At 35.6% G+C, this 18370-nt stretch overlaps 1 protein-coding gene across 2 annotated transcripts in view; it reads right to left on the bottom strand.

Annotated features, from left to right (window-relative positions):
* LOC130798353 (probable serine/threonine-protein kinase SIS8) overlaps positions 1-18370 on the bottom strand; it is a 28065-nt gene that overhangs the window by 7640 nt on the left and 2055 nt on the right. The window contains exons 2-10 of one of the 2 annotated variants that reach the window (XM_057661293.1): positions 17723-18160; positions 15664-15767; positions 13490-14799; positions 13361-13401; positions 10868-10936; positions 8750-8850; positions 5955-6033; positions 5780-5878; positions 5625-5693 (exon numbers count right to left, since the gene is read on the bottom strand). In XM_057661293.1, the coding sequence (XP_057517276.1) occupies positions 5625-5693; positions 5780-5878; positions 5955-6033; positions 8750-8850; positions 10868-10936; positions 13361-13401; positions 13490-14799; positions 15664-15767; positions 17723-18160 (2310 nt within the window). The remainder of the gene's footprint in view (positions 1-5624; positions 5694-5779; positions 5879-5954; positions 6034-8749; positions 8851-10867; positions 10937-13360; positions 13402-13489; positions 14800-15663; positions 15768-17722; positions 18161-18370) is intronic. The other variant, XM_057661294.1, reaches the window with a different exon arrangement.

The following is an 18370-nucleotide window of genomic DNA, read 5'->3' as shown; positions in this document are numbered from 1 at the left end:
TATATGACATTATTTTGTATGATATCATGTTTTATATATTCTCAAATTATATATACTATTAATTTTGTCAAACTTGAATTTATAATTATTATTTTGATAAAATTTATATTATTATTTTGATAACGAAATTAGATACGGTTTAATTTGAAAGAGAAATACTTATAATATTATTATTTTGATGAAAGTTATATCATTATTTTAATAATGATTTTAAATGCGATTGAATTTGGGAGAAAAATATTATGATATTAATATTGCAATTGAATATTCCTGAGATATATTTTTCTTAGGAAAACCTATGATCATAAAATAAAATGTATAATGTATGTTTGATTATATGTTTGTGTGCACGCGACTAATTATTAAAATATATTAAATCACGTAAAGTGTAACACGAGGGAAATGAAGCTCTTATATTTGTTGTGATCCAAGTATAAGGGTGATGAACAGGTTGTCCTGTTTGGTTAGTATAGCTGCCGACAGGTATTATTATTTCTGATACTTGATACGATGTTTGGTCTTCCTTCTATTTGTTGTGATCCAAGTAGAAGGGGTATGCACACTAAGGTTCCCTGAGACTACTCTGCTGGCCTTGAATTATTTGGGGTGACGACCTCTTGATGAAGTAGGTATAAGGGTAAAGCCTCAGCCTACTGGCGTTCTCGTTCCCTCAAATTAAAAATTGATTATGTGTTTGTCATTATTAAATATCAAATTAATAAATTGGTTTATGTGATATTCTATATATTGTTTTCACAAATTGTTTTTTTTTAAACTCAGCTATAAATTATTTTCTAAAATTATTTTCAATTTGATTATATTTTATTTTCTTAAATCATTTTCAAACTTAATCGTTTTATGGGATGGAGTTGGAATTACTCAATTTCCTGATTTTGAAAGTTTTTCCCTTGTTTTTCTTGCATTCTTATGTTGCAGGTTATTGATTGCGTGGGAATCGTGGAGTGAGGATCACCTAGAAACATAGCTTTTATTAGAGTCGTATTTCAGTTTAAATTTTACCTTAAGTTGTTTAAATTTTATATGGACATAGATTGCGTTTCAGTCTTTTCTTATGTTGTATGACCCTTTGTTGGATTTAAAGTTATTAAGTTATTTCTTAGTCGTTAAGCCTTACATTTATTTTATTAGAAATAGATGTGGCGGTAACACTCACATGAGTAGGTTTTGGCTCATGTTTTTCATTAAAGGTGTTTTCAAAAGTCCGACCTACTTTGAGGGTGTTACAGTTAACAAATGAGACAATCACGAACATACTGAAAGATGCGGCGACGCATACTATTCCAATACCAATCCTCGGCGATGCGTAAATAAGTTTTATGCTCCCCATTATGAGAACCCATAGCTGAGTCGTGGAACTCAAACAGAAGCTTTGGAATCAAGGTGGAATTTGATGGAATGACAAGGCGTCCTTTATACGGCAATAGGCCATGGTGAAGGGAGAAGCCAACCCCAATTTTGCCTGCAGCAAGATTAGAATGGAGCTGCTGTAAATTGGTATGTTTGGCTATTTCATCCTTTAGGACTTGCCAATCAATATTGGCTTGAGTAAGAAGAGCCGTGAACTGAATGAGGGATAAGTTAGGATGTCGAGAGAGAGCATCAGCAGCGCTGTTGGAACTGCCAGGTTTGAATTTGACCTCAAAATCATACCCCAGTAATTTATAAACCCATTTCTTATATTCCACCCCAATCACCCGCTGCTCCAGAATGAATTTGAGACTTTGCTGGTCAGTCCATACAATGAAATGGCGGCAAATGAGATAATGTCGCCATTTTTGGATAGCAAGAACGATCGCCATAAACTCCTTTTCATAAATGGATTTGGCCTGACCCCTAACTCCTAAGGCCTTGCTAAAAAAAAAAAGCAATAGGATGCTTTTCTTGAGACAAAACAGCACCAAGCCCATGACCCGAAGCATCCGCTTCCACTACAAAGGGCAAAGAAAAATTTAGAATACATAAAACAGGGGCATTCAACAATGCCTGTTTGAGCTGTTGGAATGCAATCTCTGCTTCTTCATCCCAAGCAAAACAATCTTTGCATAACTGGTGCATCAGGGGGGTAGCAATGTGAGCATACTTATTAATGAACCGTCGGTAGTAACCGGTCAAGCCCAAAAAACCACGCAATTCTTTCAAATTCCGGGGAGATGACCAATCCACCATAGTCTGATTTTTATCGAGATCCACGGCAATGCCTTTGCTTGAGACTATGTGACCCAAGTAAGCCATCTCCTGTTGGCCAAAACTGCACTTCTTGAAATTTGCATATAGTTGATGTTCCTCCAAAACATTCAAAATAGTAGCCAAATGTTGTATGTGGTCATTCATAGAAGCACTATAGATCAATACATTGTCAAAAAAACCAAGACAAACCGGCGAAGATACGGTTTGAAAACGTCATTCATGAGCGCGCTTGAAATGTAGCCGGAGCATTTGTCAAGCCGAAAAGCATGACGAGAAACTCTAGTGACCATCGTGGGTACCCAAAGCGGTTTTGAGGACATCCTCCTAGCGAACACGAATTTGATGGTACCCAGATTTAAGGTCGAGTTTGGAAAAGACTTGTGCGCCATGGAGCTCATCAAGTAGCTCTTCGATCATTGGAATTGGGTATTTATCAGCCACGGTTTCTTTGTTCAAGGCCCGATAATCGACGCAAAAACGCCACGACCCATCTTTCTTCTTCACCAATAACATCGAACTTGAAAAAAGACTATGGGAAGGTTGGATAATACCCGCCTGCAGTATCTCAGCAACTAACTTCTCGATTTCTTCCTTTTGAATTTGTGGATAACAGTACGGCCTCACGCTTACCGGATTACTACCTTCTTTCAAGGTAATGTGATGTTGTCTCTGCCTAAGAGGAGGTAAGCCTGAAGGTATGTGAAAAACCCGCAAATACTGTTGAAGCACCTCCTTCAAGTCTTCAGGTACCTCATCAAGATTAAGGGTCTACCCTCTATCGAAACTCCACCAAATTCAAGATGCTGCAATTCAACCAAAATTCCCCCAAAATTCTTTTGGATTGTTTTTAACATGGCCTTAAGAGTAATTTGGGACCGGTCCAATGACGGATCTCCTCTTAATATCACCTTAGCTCCTTGCCAGCTAAACTGCATCATGCGAATCTTCAAATTGGTAGCAATGGTACCCAATTTTGCCAACCATTACAACCCCAAAATAACATCGGCATGACCCAATTCCAGCGATAAGAAATTTTCAGAGATGATAAGTGCGCCCAGATCGAGATCGACTTCCTTGCATATGCCACTGCTTTTGCGTATTTCTCCAGTCCTTAAAGTAACAGAAAATTCCTCGGTCTCCGAGATAACCAAGTGAAGTTTAGAAACTACTGTTAAAGATAAAAGATATGAAATTATTCGTAGCTCCCGGGTCCACCATAACTATCACTCCCTCACCCCCAATTTTACCTCGTAGCTTCATAGTTCTCGGACTGTTAATTCCGACTACAGAGTTAAGGGATACACTACTACGACCATCGCCCGCTGCGCCCCCATCCTCGGCATCCGCTCATTCCTCCTCAGGCGCATCCTCCAGTACCTCCTCTTCCTCGCCAACAATAAGCACACTGAGTTTTTTTTACATACGTGACCGATCCGCCATTTTTCATCACAACGAAAACATAGACCACGCTCTTTTTTCTCTTGGAATTCACGGTCCAATAATCGTCTGGTGTTTTCAGGGTTGGGAGTTTTTCGGTTGTTGGGAAGGTTTTGCTGTGGGTTGTGTTTTGGGATTGGGAAAGTGTTTTGGGATATTTTTTGGTAATTATAAGTGCGGGTAGGGTGGAGGGTGTTTTGGAAATTTGTAAGGCTGGGGTTATTTTGGGAATTTCGGGTTTGATAGTGGGTATATGCAACTCCTGGCTGCCCAAAAATGAATTTTAAATTCTCCTCAACTCTCATTGCCATCTCCATAGCTTCCTCAACCGTCACTAGATCCAACACTCTCAACTCACTTCCCACCTTCATCTCTAACCCGCGGATGAAATGTGCAATCAAGCCTTCCTCACTCATCTCCTCTTCTATGGAGGAAGCCATTGAACAAACTTCTTAACGTAATCCTCTACCGTTCCTTCTTGGCTCCCCAAAAGTCATTGTTCCATTAATGAGCCACCGCGCTGCCCCCTAAAACGCCTCAACATCATCCTCTTTAGGGCTCTCCAAGTTGCATCCCCTTCCAACCCAAGCACGGCTGTCCCCAATATTTCAGCCTCACCGAGACGGTAAAACTTGTGGCACCGTTCTGATTTAGCGACCCAACCATCCGGATCGTCCCCTGAAAACAATGGATACTCCGGGCGACGGCACTTCCAGTTGGTCACCTCCTGAGACGGCCGGGAAGTGGTCCTCTTCAATATCGTATTAGGGACATCAAATCCCCCTCCTTCCACAAAAAGCTGAGATTCCTTCGAAGTGACATCCTCCCTTTCCGAACTCACCTTGACCCTGTTGCTGATGTTCTTCAATTTCGCCATAACCACCATCATTGAGTTCTTCATTTCTTCCTGATTACGATAGAGCTCCACCTTCGATTTGCTTTGCTCCAACACGATTCGACACTGTGACTCCTCGAAATTTCTCATCATATCAGTGAGCTTATCCTCCAGTGAAGTTTGAAGCTCGGGAATCAAGTTTTGCAACTCCTGCACGTCTGCCTCCAAACTCTCCAGACGACTAGTTTGAGTTGGGGCCAGATCTTGCTCTGATACCACTATTGTGCTCAAGCAATGCAAGAGTTTCAGAATACACAGAAAAGAAGAGTAACAAGAAAGAAAGAGAGAAGAGAAGAAGAAAATGTAGAGAGATGGAATGCTTGTATTATGTATAAGAGAGCAGTGTACTCCCCTGAGTTCTTAGAGTGACTCAGTAACTCCTTAGTGTAAATACACTCGAAATTGTACTACAAGCCTCCAAAGAAATCTAGCCCCCCTTTACATTATATAGTGTCGTACTTTGTTCTAGAGACCCTCTGGTACAGCTCATCATTTGTGAATAACAGAAATATTCTTTCATAACAATTTGCTGCCAGCTTTTCAATTCTGTTTTGCAAGCGCTCTATTCCTTCTAGAATATACTTAATGGATGGCCTAGCACAATCCGGATCCATGACAAAAAATTTCACAATAATATCATCTATGGTATGTCTTCCCATAGATAATCCTGAATATAAATTATTCTAGATTAAACAAACTTTAAGGGTCTTCTAAAAGAATCATCACAAGCAATCGAAATTTTGGTTCCTTTTTCTTTTGAATTTGTATAGCTTTTGCTTTACTTTTTCTCTCCCCCCCCCCCCCCCCGTGAGCTTGAGATGGCCACAATTAACCTAAAAAACTTACTATTTTAGGTTTCTATATTATATTTGAGAAGACAATCCCCAAAATCGATTGCTCTAAAATAATCTGTAGGTGGGATTATTTTTGTCAGTTTTCTTTATGGTAAATCTATTTCAAAATATCTTCCAACAATCTCGAATATTCCAGAACTTGCGTTCCTCACTGCTACTCTCTTAAGTTTTGAATAGTGAAGAATAGATTCAACACCAACTTTATCCCAAAAAGATGGATGAGAACTTACTGTTCCTGCAGTTGAGCGAGAAGAAAGAAATGTGCTGTGCTTCATACGAGATAAGCCAAAATCACAGACCTAAGAAAAGAAATACCATCACATTTAAAAAGATAAACAATTAACAGTTGAATTTAAGATTAATACTAAAAGAAAAGGAACCCAACCTTAACAACCCAATTCCTATCAACAAGCAAATTTGGAGATTTCAAGTCACGATGAACAATTACAGGTGAACAGCTATGAAGATAATTCATACCCCTTGCCTGAAATTGAATTTCTAATATTATCATCAAGAGTCGTCAAAGTGGGCTGGTGTTAAGAGGAAGGAAAGACACTTACAGCATCAAAAGCCATCCTTAACCGCCTCCTTTCATCTAGTTGGTTGTTAGGCCGGTGAAGTAATCTATACAAACTACCCCTGCAAAAAGAAAAATGAATTTTACAGAGTAATCTTCAAAATCTATGAATTTTATGTTATATAGTGCAAAAATACGGTAACAATCGCGGTTGCGGTACATGGTAATGAGGGTGATGCGATTATCTAATCGCCAATTTTTGGCGTAAACCATGAAATGTTGCTTGAAACGGCCTAAAATGTGGGTTTTCACACCTTTATGATACGAGTAATGCCAATTCGGTAAATTTCAAAAACATTTACGATACGATACAACCTTGTTTTTGAATTTATTGTAGGATGTTCAAAATACAAGTTAATCTTTCCCTTTTAAGTAAAAGTTAATAGCGTGAAGATTGCTTTTCCAACTCTATTGCTTTGTTTTTCTTCAACTTTTCTCCTTTCATCACATGGAACCTTATTTTATCTTCATCGTAACACTTATTATTGCTTTTCTCTTTTCTCACTCTGAACATTCATCATCTACTCTTAAATCTCGCATTAGAATCCACTCTAAACTTTATCTCATGGGGGGAGTGGGAGTTTGTAATAAGATTCTCAATTGCACCAAAAATTAAACTTGACCAAGATACACACTTAAGCGGTGTAAAATGAAATAGAGAATGTCATTATATTTTAGTGCATCAAGGAGAAAATTTCTATTTATTTTAGACAAAACATTTGTAATCCTGGTATTAGGAGTGGCTTGTGGTTGGTGAGCTACTCAAGCTTGGCTTGGTCAAAGTTCAGGCGAAGCTCGTGATGCAAAACTGAGCCTCAAGAAGAGTAACAAGATAACATTATGAGACATAGACTTTGGCAAGGGAAAAATTCTCTAGAAAATGTACATTCATTATTGAGCTATTGTGAATTGTGATAATCTTCAGCAAGTTCAAACTAAGAAGGTATAGTTAAAACTTACAAGTCCATAAGTCCATGAGATCTGAAAGCAATTTGACAAGAAGAGTTTTATGACATGTGATTATATTAGGTATCATCCTTATACTTATTGTAAAGTGAAAATTCAAGAGTTCATGGTTCAAGTGCACGCATGAAGCCGGGATCCAAATACAGCATCAAATGGTATATTGAAGTTAAGTTAGTTACAGTCCTCTTAATGCTCATAACAGGGTTGATTTCGGATACTAAGAGGAGAGTTACAAATTCAACCTTCTTAATCACTCATAAGGCCTTGGGAATCAATGAAGAAATACATGTTGAAGATGTGGTAAATGAAGCTCATCAAGTTCTGAATGACACCAACTAAAGGAAGACAATCAAGGCAAGACTTCAAAGCCTCCAAGAAGACTAATCAACAATTACATGGTTATCCATAAATACGCGATTTAAGCTTCATTAGAGTTGAAATAACTGATCCTAGCTAACTAATAAGCATCCTAGGAAGTCATTTTGTTCTTGATTGGATGGTTTCATGTAGGAATTATAGAAGAATTCAGTGAGTTAAACTAATGTTCATAGTATTTAGAAATTTATCATTAGTTAAAGTAGTAAATTCAAGTTGTAAGTCCTCCTTGCATGGATGATTTGGGTCCAATTTTATTAGAGTTGTAACAGTATCCCTAGGACAATAACTTGGAGTAGCTTAGGACATTAGTAGTCTTTATTTAGAATCTCAAATTAGGTAGTTATGTTAGCTAAAAGGTCAAAGAGTTAGATGTGTTGGGCTTTGAGAGCAAGTCTAGTTTTATGAATAATAGGGATGTAATCGACCTATCTATGACATGCTTTTCATGAACTATAAATTGAATTGTTAGTGAATTTGAGAAAACTGTGAGTTCTTTAAGCTGCTTGAGAATTTAAAGTTTTTGTTGCAAGTGTGTCTTGAAAAGTACTTAAAAGACCCCAACGTTTTAGTGCATCCAAAAAATGTTATAATACGTTTTTTACCTTTCGTTTTAGAGGTTTTCTAAGCAAGATCCATTCCCTAACCCATTTTGCATCACCTTTAATTTATATATATTTTTCATAAAAAAGACTTATTACTTCTAATTCTCATTTTTTTTTTCAATGCAGCATGAAAAACATGCTTACCCCCTCTCCCCATAAAATATAAGATACATAAGAAACATATGTATATATGTAGGAAAAACTAAAAATAATAAGTCAAGTTCAAATTTACGCTCAAATCAAGCCAAGCTTGCAATTATTTTCTTAAGCTCTAGCTTCTCAAGCTCTAGTGAAACCTAAATATTGAGCGTGTGGAGCTTTGAGCCCAAGCAGAGCACTATTACAAGCTCAATATTGCTGATGTTTTCATCTTCTCTTTCGTCGTCTCCATTATCTCCATGCAAAAGTGATATTTTCGAATAAATTGAGTAGCCCCTACGATTTTAACTTAATACACGATTCGCAGCTTATCAAGAAGCTAAAATGATCTATTAACAACAACTTTCTAAATAATGTCCGATTTCATTCATCACAAAGATGTGAAAAATGATGCTAAAATGGTCATGCAGAAAATTAGGTAATTTTTTAAATGTACAACTTAAGTATGGAAATTATTCCCCTTGAAATGCAATCAGAATCTTGGATATAATTTCAAAGCTACGAGTCGTGTACGCCTATTTGAGAGTACACGAACAAAGTGTTGTGCCAGCCCAATCATGTATGATTATACCAAAATGTGGTTCATGAGGAGTTAAGCGTGTGAGAAAAAACATTGTTTAATTGCTTAGAACTTTCCATGATATAACTAAGTCGTGGAAGAAAGAGAACATACCTATGAAGAAATTCTGTAATAATTGACAGATTTGGTGGACGAGTAACAGCTCCCATGAACAAAACAACATTTGGATGCCTTAGTCTTTTCATGATACGAACCTAGTCATCAAAAGGTAGACCCAATGTAAAAATCATCAAATGACCCTACATCAGTGCCAAGGTCAGACTTATTTTAGTTGTATATAGAATACCATAACAATTCAAGAGAATCATTTTAATAAAAAAATTATCAATCCAAAAATAATGAAAGATTCTAATCATTATGAAATGTACCAGAGACTTTGGATATGAAGCTATTATGTTAAGACAATAGAAAAGGAAATCAAATTTAATACCAAAAGCTTCACTTCCCAGTAGATGACGGATAGTAAAATTCAAATTCCATCAAATTGCATCAAACAACTTTAAATTGTTTTTAAACTGTTTATTTCAATAAAGCAAGAACTGATTTAATAAATATTCTAGCATTTGGCTATTTAATGGAAATAAATCCACATTTTGAAATTCCGTTGATATGTTTGGAATGTGATGCTCCTTTCCTCTTAAATGCGATGAAGGCAACGTTATTTCTAGGAATTTTTCAATCTTGGCATGAATAGATTATTCAAAGGTATAGCAGTATGTAAGACCATATACTCAAGCAAGGTACATAAAACATCCGAAGTACAACAAAAACAGTTTTGAAGCACAAGTTTTCAAGAATATATTAAAAATATGTCGTAAGACATTGGAATCTGAAAGTGCATAAACATAAATCAAAAATTAAGCTAAAAAATATCTTAAGCATCTATTATATGATGTAAATGTGTATAAAATTTTTGACATCAATCATGGCTTATTAAATCATCAACACTTAATATATATTTGAAGTTGGTGATTATGTTTGCTATAGAGGTTCAATCAAGATTAACCTCTTTATTATCACTAACAAGGGTAAGATAATGTATATCCAACTTTCCAAACACGCATAGGTAGGACTTACTTAATGGCTTCCGAGTAATAAAATGTTAAGATCAAATAATGTTTTCAAGCAAGTTTAAATCAGTGCAAATCATAGTACAAAAATTTTTCAAATTTTGCACCAACTGTTGCTCATCCAAAATGACAATTACAAGCATTGATGAACCATATGTTAGCTTTTAGTGAATTAGAGCTAGCTCGTTAAAGAGCAAGACAACCTCATTATTCTGGAATATCAATCAAATGCAATGGAGAAATAACAAAGTAGGAAGAAAAAACGAAAAATATAAGATGAAGAATTGAAGGGTGAGTTTGTTTGTTCAGTTTTTGTCTGGCCAGGTCCACCCATATTATGTGTTTGCAGTTTACAGCTGGAAATTTTGTTTTAACACAGGTGTAGCAGGATAAAGTGGTAAGTTAAAGCATCACAGATTTGTAATTTTCAGTGTAACACATGAGTTTAAACTGTTTAGGCATTGTTATTAGCACACTTAAAGCGGTGGAACTCGTTGTCTTTGACAATGTAAATTATACATGACAAACGATAAAGAAAATACTCCCTTTGTCCCCATGAAAATGTTCCACTTTCTATTTTGGTCAATCCCACTCAATTTATATCGTTTTCTTTTATGGAAATGGTTCCACTCCTTTTAATCTCTTTCAAAAATTATTCTCTCTCCTTTTTAATCACTCATCTCCAACATCCACTTGTATGTTGTCTTACTCTTCAACTACAAATTAATTTTTACACTCCAAATTTTGAATGCTTTCTCTAGGGGACAAAGGGGGTAAGAATCAATGTAAATACAAAATTATGACACATACTACAACAACATATCATTAACTAGCTCTCACCTAGGCAGGTTTGAAGCGCCAGATACTCAGATGTATTCAAACTTACCCTTGTCATAATAACAAGATTATATCCAATTAAACCTCGATTGCAAACATCACCACCAACTTCACATAAATGAAAAGTGCAAATAATTTTAATGACACAACATAACAATTAATGCTCAATATAAGCTAAAACACGTCAATGTCTAAAGTAAAGAAATCTTTGTGGGAGCAATGCAAATTACTAGATATTTCAGAATCTTAAATGAGCTACCAAGTAGACTGAACATCAAGATATGTGATCATGTACTTATGTTACCTCACTTCTAAACTCTTCTAGCGACTCCCCATATATATCTTGGTCCAAGAACCTCTTAACAGCAACTTCCTGAAATTGTAAAAATAATGAAAAAGCCATAATAATGTAGTGCTATATCCATAAATTTTACCTAAAAAAATATTTAAAATTATAGTTTCAATTATTTAAATTTGAAAATTTAGAGTTCAATATTGATTTTCAAAAATAAATTGAAAATTGAAAATTTTGAATTGGTCAAAGTTGGTTACATGAAAATCATATCTTTTAAATTTAAATTCAACCATTACTATTTTTAAAAATTTAAAAACTAGCTCAAACCCTCAACTATTGTCTATAAATGTAACCTTCATATTATATCACTAGTCGGCAAATTCATCATTTTCAACCTAGGAAAAATTACGTATTTTCAAACTCTATTTTCTCCACCATCTACTACAAAAGAAAATTGCAATAATCGATGCAAATGTCACATGAAGAGGTTATAAGAGACGAAATTTGGGAAACTCAAGAGATGTAGATGTCGGTAAAAATGGTTATCAGAGATGTTGAATCTTTGGGTTAAATTGACATGCTACAAGAGGTAATGTTCAATGCTCATCGCTCTAAGATCCTGTTAGGGTATTTTGTGTTTATGTGAATTATATGATGTATGATTTTATTACAATTAATATTTTATTTTTTTATAATAGTTTTGTTAATACTACTAACAATATTTTTATCATATTTGCTATATTATAATTATTGTGTTAGTTAAAACAATTGTGCGATTGAGATTTATTTATGAACTTGAGGAATCGAGAAATAAATATATTTTAAGGTGGATAATTTCAACTGGGACTAATAATTGAATGTATATAATATAATTGAATGCTATGTGTTATGATCACATAAATAAAAGAGGAAAATTATGAACAAGTTGCCTTGTTAGTTAATTCAACTAGTTATTATATTAATTAATGGTGCCCTTGGTGCCCTTCTTGTTGTCCAACTAGGAAAAATTATAAAATATTAAAACTTTTGTCTCTTTTCTGACTTGTGGTCATAGCAAGGAGATGACAATTGAATTGTGGCGTTCCTCTCCCTAATTAAAATGAATTTAATTTGTAAGTATTATTGTTAATGGGATTTGTATATGAATCGTAAGCATTGTTGTTATTGGGATTTGATTGGCTATATGATCTGAGTATGTATCTCCAATTGGAATTTAATTGTGATATAAATATTTTCTTTGATGTTAATTCAACTTTAAAAATAATTTTTCTAAATTACTCCCTCCTATTTATCTTAAGTGTCCCATTTACTTTATGCACTCTATCCAATACACTTATTCAATCCTTCAAATATCTAATTATATATAATTAAAAATTATAAAAAATTGATATTAATAAATTTCACATTAAAACAAATCAAATAGATCCCACATGATTATGTTTTAACTTATAGATTACTAATAAAATACAATGTAAGAGTGATAGATAATAGTGTCCCAAAAGTAAATGGGACACCTAAGTTGAATAGGAGAGAGTATTATTTTACAGGATGGAGTTAAAAATTTTCAGTTTTTCTGATTTTAGAATCTTTTTCTCTTGTGTTTCTTGTATATTTTATTTTGCAGATGGGCACACGTCATGGGAGAATGAAGAATAGAATTTAGTTTGAGTTTTTGTAATGTAGGTTTAAGATATTTGGACATATAGTTACTGAATTATTGGAGTTGTTTTTTATGTAAGACAGCTGTAGTAATCAAACTTTCTTACACTTACTTTAGTTTCCTTAGTGAACTAGTGTGGCGGTCACACTCTCAAAGGATGAATCCATGATTTTCCCAGCATACATTTCAAATTTTGTAAGATTCAAATTTAAGGGTGTTACACATCGGCTACATGAACCAAAACAAAACAAAACAAAACATGATAAACGTCCCTAACAAAGATTATGCTTTATTCCACCTTTTATCTAATACAAATCTAATCTACAATGCATACTTTTTCCTTGAAATTGTAACACAACACTTTTAGAACGTATGATTATAAAACCTTACAAACTCCAAATACAACGTGCAAAGTTTGAGAGGAAAAATCCTGATCTTTTTTGAGGGATTACAAAAAGTTTTTTCAAAATTTTGTACATCAGATTCAAATTGGCCAAACTTGGCTGAGCCAGTATGCTTATTGGATGGGGAAAATCGAATTTAGTATGCTTTTAGGAAAGAGGAAGGGGGAGGCTCCTTATATAGTTTATATAGACAAAAAAACATACTTTCTTTGTTCTTTTTCAATTGCACCATTCCTCTTGTGCGCGCAAAAAAAAGAAATGAAGATAGTGTTATTAAATAAAGGCGCCCATGCAATGTTGTGATTAGAAGTAGAGCACTAAGCTCTCCTTAACAATGTCATCAATATTAATTCAAGACCTTATGTAAATTTCTGGACAATGGCCACCCGGTAAAGTCTTAAAGAAATTTAATTATAAAAAAGAGGAAAAAATACTTACAGTTCCACGCCAATCTCCACGGTAAACTTCGCCATATGATCCTAAAAGTGTAAACAAACGACATATATATGAAGTTGTCTAAGAAATTACGAAATATAGGATCAAGGAAATAATAGTGTATTGCTATACCAAGTCCGATACGCTCACCCAGGGTAATTTCCTCCCACAAAATCTCGCAATCTGAAACGTCGTCTAACTGCATATCAGACCTTGCACTACTTGCACTATCACCGCCTGCAGACCTATCAGATGTTCTTTCCTCTGAATTGGCTCCGGAAGTGTCTCGCTCCTTGCCAACAGCATCATCCCCCTCTGCACTCCTTGAACCAACCGCTTCGTTGAAGAAGCCAACATCTCCACCTGGTGAGTGTGGAGAAGCCCCCAGCTGCTCATACTGCTTACCAACAGCAGCAGTTGTCGCCACCACAGCTGCTGCAGTAGCAGTAACAGCGGCAGCAGCAGGGAGTTCAAAGTTTGGATCAGGGCTTGATTTGGCCACAGCAACCACCATGGATGATGCAATAACAGCAGCTGCTGCTGCTGCTGCAGCAGAAACGGGAACATTTTTTCCGAACTTAACTGGAGTTACACCAGACTGTATGTCGAAAGGGTTTGTGCTACCTTCACTAGCTCCTATAGAATTATCAGTTTCAGAACCTTGTACAGGGTGCACATTTTCTAGCTGCAGGCTTGGACTTGCCTTTGATGGCCCTATTTGAGGAGGTAAGGGTGGCAAGAATTTGGGTTGAACAGAATAATCCAAATCTTTAGACTTTCGCGATTCTTGCTTCGTTATATTCTCTTGCCTTAGTCCAACATGAGGCTTAGTAAAAGTGACAGATACATCTGAATGGTCTGGATAAATTTCAGTGAACAGGTTTGGAGGAGCAACAACACCACTTTCGAGCAACACGTCATGGAGTTTCTGTGCTAATTGAGGATTTTCTTTGGCGGCATCAATCATGTATTGTGAAACATCCTTCACCTTCATTTTGCGCACGGCTGGTGAGCTAACTCCTTCTGTCCATGAAGGAGATCTTGCATGCATTATAGGATAGCTGTTTCTAGATGGAGTTACCTCCACTGGCAACTTTTTCCCTTCACTGGGATTTCTGCTGAACCCTGTTGATGCATTAACTTCATCACCACTCAATCCTGGCCCGAGAAGTTTATCAGAAGCAGTAGAAAAAAGTTTGTCACCGGACTCATCTATTCCGACAGACTGAGTTTTGAGGCAAATCTTCTCATCTAGTATCCCAGAATCTGAAGGCTCGTCAAATGAGCTAACTGCTCCGCTGCTACAAGTGCCCATATTTGATTCAATGTCTCGGGACAAAGGACTAGTAGAAGAAAAGGAATCCGCATAGTCAACGTGGGTCACTGCCACATCAGAAGGAATTAGTGTCCCTGGATCTGCCATTAGATCAACAATGAATTCCCTGCAATGTAAACAAGTAATTTGACTACTGATGACTTATAAGAGAAAAAAACTAATGTGTTAACCACCTAGTATGATCATACAACCATTTGGAATGCTTATCATCGTTAATAAATAGATCATGATGTTTAATTAACAAGTAGAGATACTACGGCAGAAAGAAAATAAGATTTACTGCTGAGAGAAAATAAGAGTTTCATATTCGCTAATATCCAAATTCGTATATAGTCTAAGTTTCTCCAGGGAAAACACAGAAGTACTCCTACTGAAAGTACAATATCACAACCCTGACAAAATTCAGTAACCAAGGAAATATACGGAGATCGATGATAATGTTTAATTTATTAATTAATTCGTAAGCTGTATCATAAATGGATTGCCTTGACGTACACTTCAAAAGGAACCCAATGGAATAAAAAAGTGTTAATGATACATATTGTTATGCTTCAAAACCTTATTTATTGAGTAGTAGTAAACTAGCAGTTAGTTTACTATGTTCCCTTGGACTCTTATGTTTAGTAATACGTGTTAGTTTCCTAAATGATTTTTATTTATCTGAAGCAACAAATGATTTTGTATTAATGGTCCATTAGGAACTTCCTATTTGTTAGCAGAAGGATAAGGTCGCATACATTTGACCCCCCAAACCTGCCTAGGAAAGGCATGGGATAATGCACTATTGTTTATATGATATATGGCCAATTTTTAGGGAAGTTACTAACGATATCTTACTCCAGGAGATTCAAAATGTTAAGTGTTGAGAGCTCAAAGGTACTATTTGTGTACTGAGGAGATCGTACGGAAACCATAAACCAAGAAGCTATGTATTTTCACTTCAGCAAGGAAACACATGCAGTAACCTTACCTTCCACCATCGATCTTAACGAAGTTCACAGCAACATCATCAAAGCCCGTGTATAATTGTCCTTTCACTAAACGACACGGAAGGTCCACACTGTCAGCTAAAACCTTCAAATAGATAGAGAAAACAGCCAAAAGAACTCATGTCAAAAGGTTGAACAGGAAATCCAACACAAAAGACACAGCTCCTGATAAAGAAACTACGGGTTAGAACAGATTCTCTATGACAATAGACATTGTTTCTTGGGAGTAGTGTTAGCAGATTCAAATTTCATAGAAACTATCAAAACATACATCTAGAATATCTTCCTACTTCCATTAACTCTAAATTTAGCAACCATGTGATGCTAAAAACTTTAAAGACAGCCTATAGATTGCCATTGCAAGGTCTCAGAAACTAATACGACAAAAGAACCCTAAAACACACAAGCTTAAGCATTGGGTGGATTTCTAACAAAATATTTGGAAAATGAACCGAAGCTGGACTTATGAATTTGGTAATCAATATAAATACCAAAAAAGTCTACTTTTGAAAGCATAAGTTGTGTTTCAGGTAGCTAAAAATAAATAAATTATGACAATTTATAAAACTCAATCTTGGATATGGAAATGACAGTGACCTTAGGAAGATGTGGACTATTTGTTCATTTGTTGTTTTGGTTGGAGTTGAAACAAAAATGGAGAATCTTTAAGGATAGTTTTCTTCCGATTGAACTAATTTGGGGTAAGGCAAATTTTCTTGCCTCTCTTTGGGCAAAGGCAAGTGGATTTAAATTCATTGTTCTTAAACCGATTTATGTAGAAGTGAATGAAGGATTGTAATGTAGATTGTTTCCCTGTTTGCAAGAGGGATTCCTCATCCCTAGGCTATAACATTTTACTTCAACATTAATAATATTTTTTTTCTTTATTGTGAAACTCCTTGTCAACAAAATAGGACTCCTTTACATTAAAATAGGTTGCAAGAGGGATTCCCCATCCCTAGGCTATAACATTTTACTTCAACATTAATAATATTTTTTTTTCTTTATTGTGAAACTCCTTGTTAACATAATAGGACTCCTCTACATTAAAATAGGTTTGATGGTTCACAAGTTACCTTTCTTATTCGATAAGTTTAATGTATTAGAGCAAACAAAAGAAACAAAAATATAAGATACGTGTTAGCAATGAAGATAAATTCAAAAATTGTGAAAATCTTTGAAATTCTAATTTTTTGTAATTTTCCATATAAAACTAGTGCAAGTATTCTTTGTTTAGGTATGTTTTTTCAATAATAAAGCTTCATTCTTTGGTTGACGTAAATTGATTTGTTTATAGCATAGATGTGAATATAAAATTATTATTATATTTAGATTAGTCCCTCAACATTAGTACGCAAGGGACTGTAAACTAAAACTCTTTCAAAAGAGTAAAAGATAGAACATCTAGGAACAACAAGAAGGAATTACTCCAATGCCAAGTGGCTTCCACTTGGGAGGGTTTGGATGTTGGAAGTATGCAACCTTACCCTTGTAATAACAAATAGTAGTTTTCGATTGCGTGCAACTTCACATATAAATGGAATTGTTACAAGCAAATCCCTAAACCACATCAAATTTGACAAGGACTATAAGAAGGAAGAAAAACACAATTGAAAGCTACATATACAGACGATATCACGCAACGGGAACCATTAGCCCTATAAAGCAAGTCTTTTTAAACAATAATTTTGTTTTCGTCTGCGTCAATGCAATTTCACAAACAGGGTATATAAAAGCATGCATTTTTATGTCCCCATCTCAACCAAAAGATGTGCATGTGGTTGCCACAAAGAATACCACTAAACAGAAAAGAATAATGCTAGCAAAAGCTACCATAAGTAAAGAAACAAATACAAATTTAGACTCTCTAGCTTCATAAACATGCTGATACTGCTCCATTCAGAGATGCCCAATAGCCCTCATCTATTATAAGTAAACAAGGTCCAAGTCTTTTCGACATTACACCAAATAGGAGGCTATGTTCAGCAAATCCGCAAAGCTTCAAATTTAAGGAAAATAACTAGGATTGAGGAGAAGTACCTTGAATAGTAAAGCACGATGACGAGCCACTCCAATTGTTAAAGATCCAAGTGGCAACACCATGCTCCTCAAAGTTGAATTCTTCAAACTATAACTAAGGCTTTTCCATGCTCTTAACATGTCGTCTGGTTCTCCAACTGGTCCACCCATGTAGTCAGAAACCAGAGTAGCAAGCTGTCGCACCAATGCATTGTCACCGAGAAGGGGATCCGACCTTGCCTCAGAAGCCAAAATGGCAGCCCTCTTTTCAAGTTTATGCAGATTGGCATCAGCAGCCCTGTTTACCAGAATAGCCTCCCAACTAATACCTTCAGATACTGGTGTTGCTTGAAGATCAATCAGGGATGGCATCCTTGATGATTCACTGCTGATGACCACACCATAAAGGTCATAGAAACCATCCAATATCTTGTCATCATAACTAAGAGCATTGTAATTCTGTCAAGAATGGACAAATCTATGATATGAGATGGGTTAGCCGAGGATACAGGAAGATGCACAATTTTTCAACAGTAATGTAAGTTCCTCAACTAAAAGTGTATTTAGGTAATATAATTAAACAATGGAGCACTCCATGAAAACCAGTTTAATCAACTAGAAGCACGAAAACAAAAAATAGGCCAATACTACAAAGTGCAGTGATCCAAC

Source organism: Amaranthus tricolor, chromosome 13 (assembly GCF_026212465.1).
Source record: "Amaranthus tricolor cultivar Red isolate AtriRed21 chromosome 13, ASM2621246v1, whole genome shotgun sequence".
NCBI lineage: Eukaryota > Viridiplantae > Streptophyta > Magnoliopsida > Caryophyllales > Amaranthaceae > Amaranthus > Amaranthus tricolor.
This window is presented reverse-complemented; position numbering and strand designations above follow the sequence as displayed.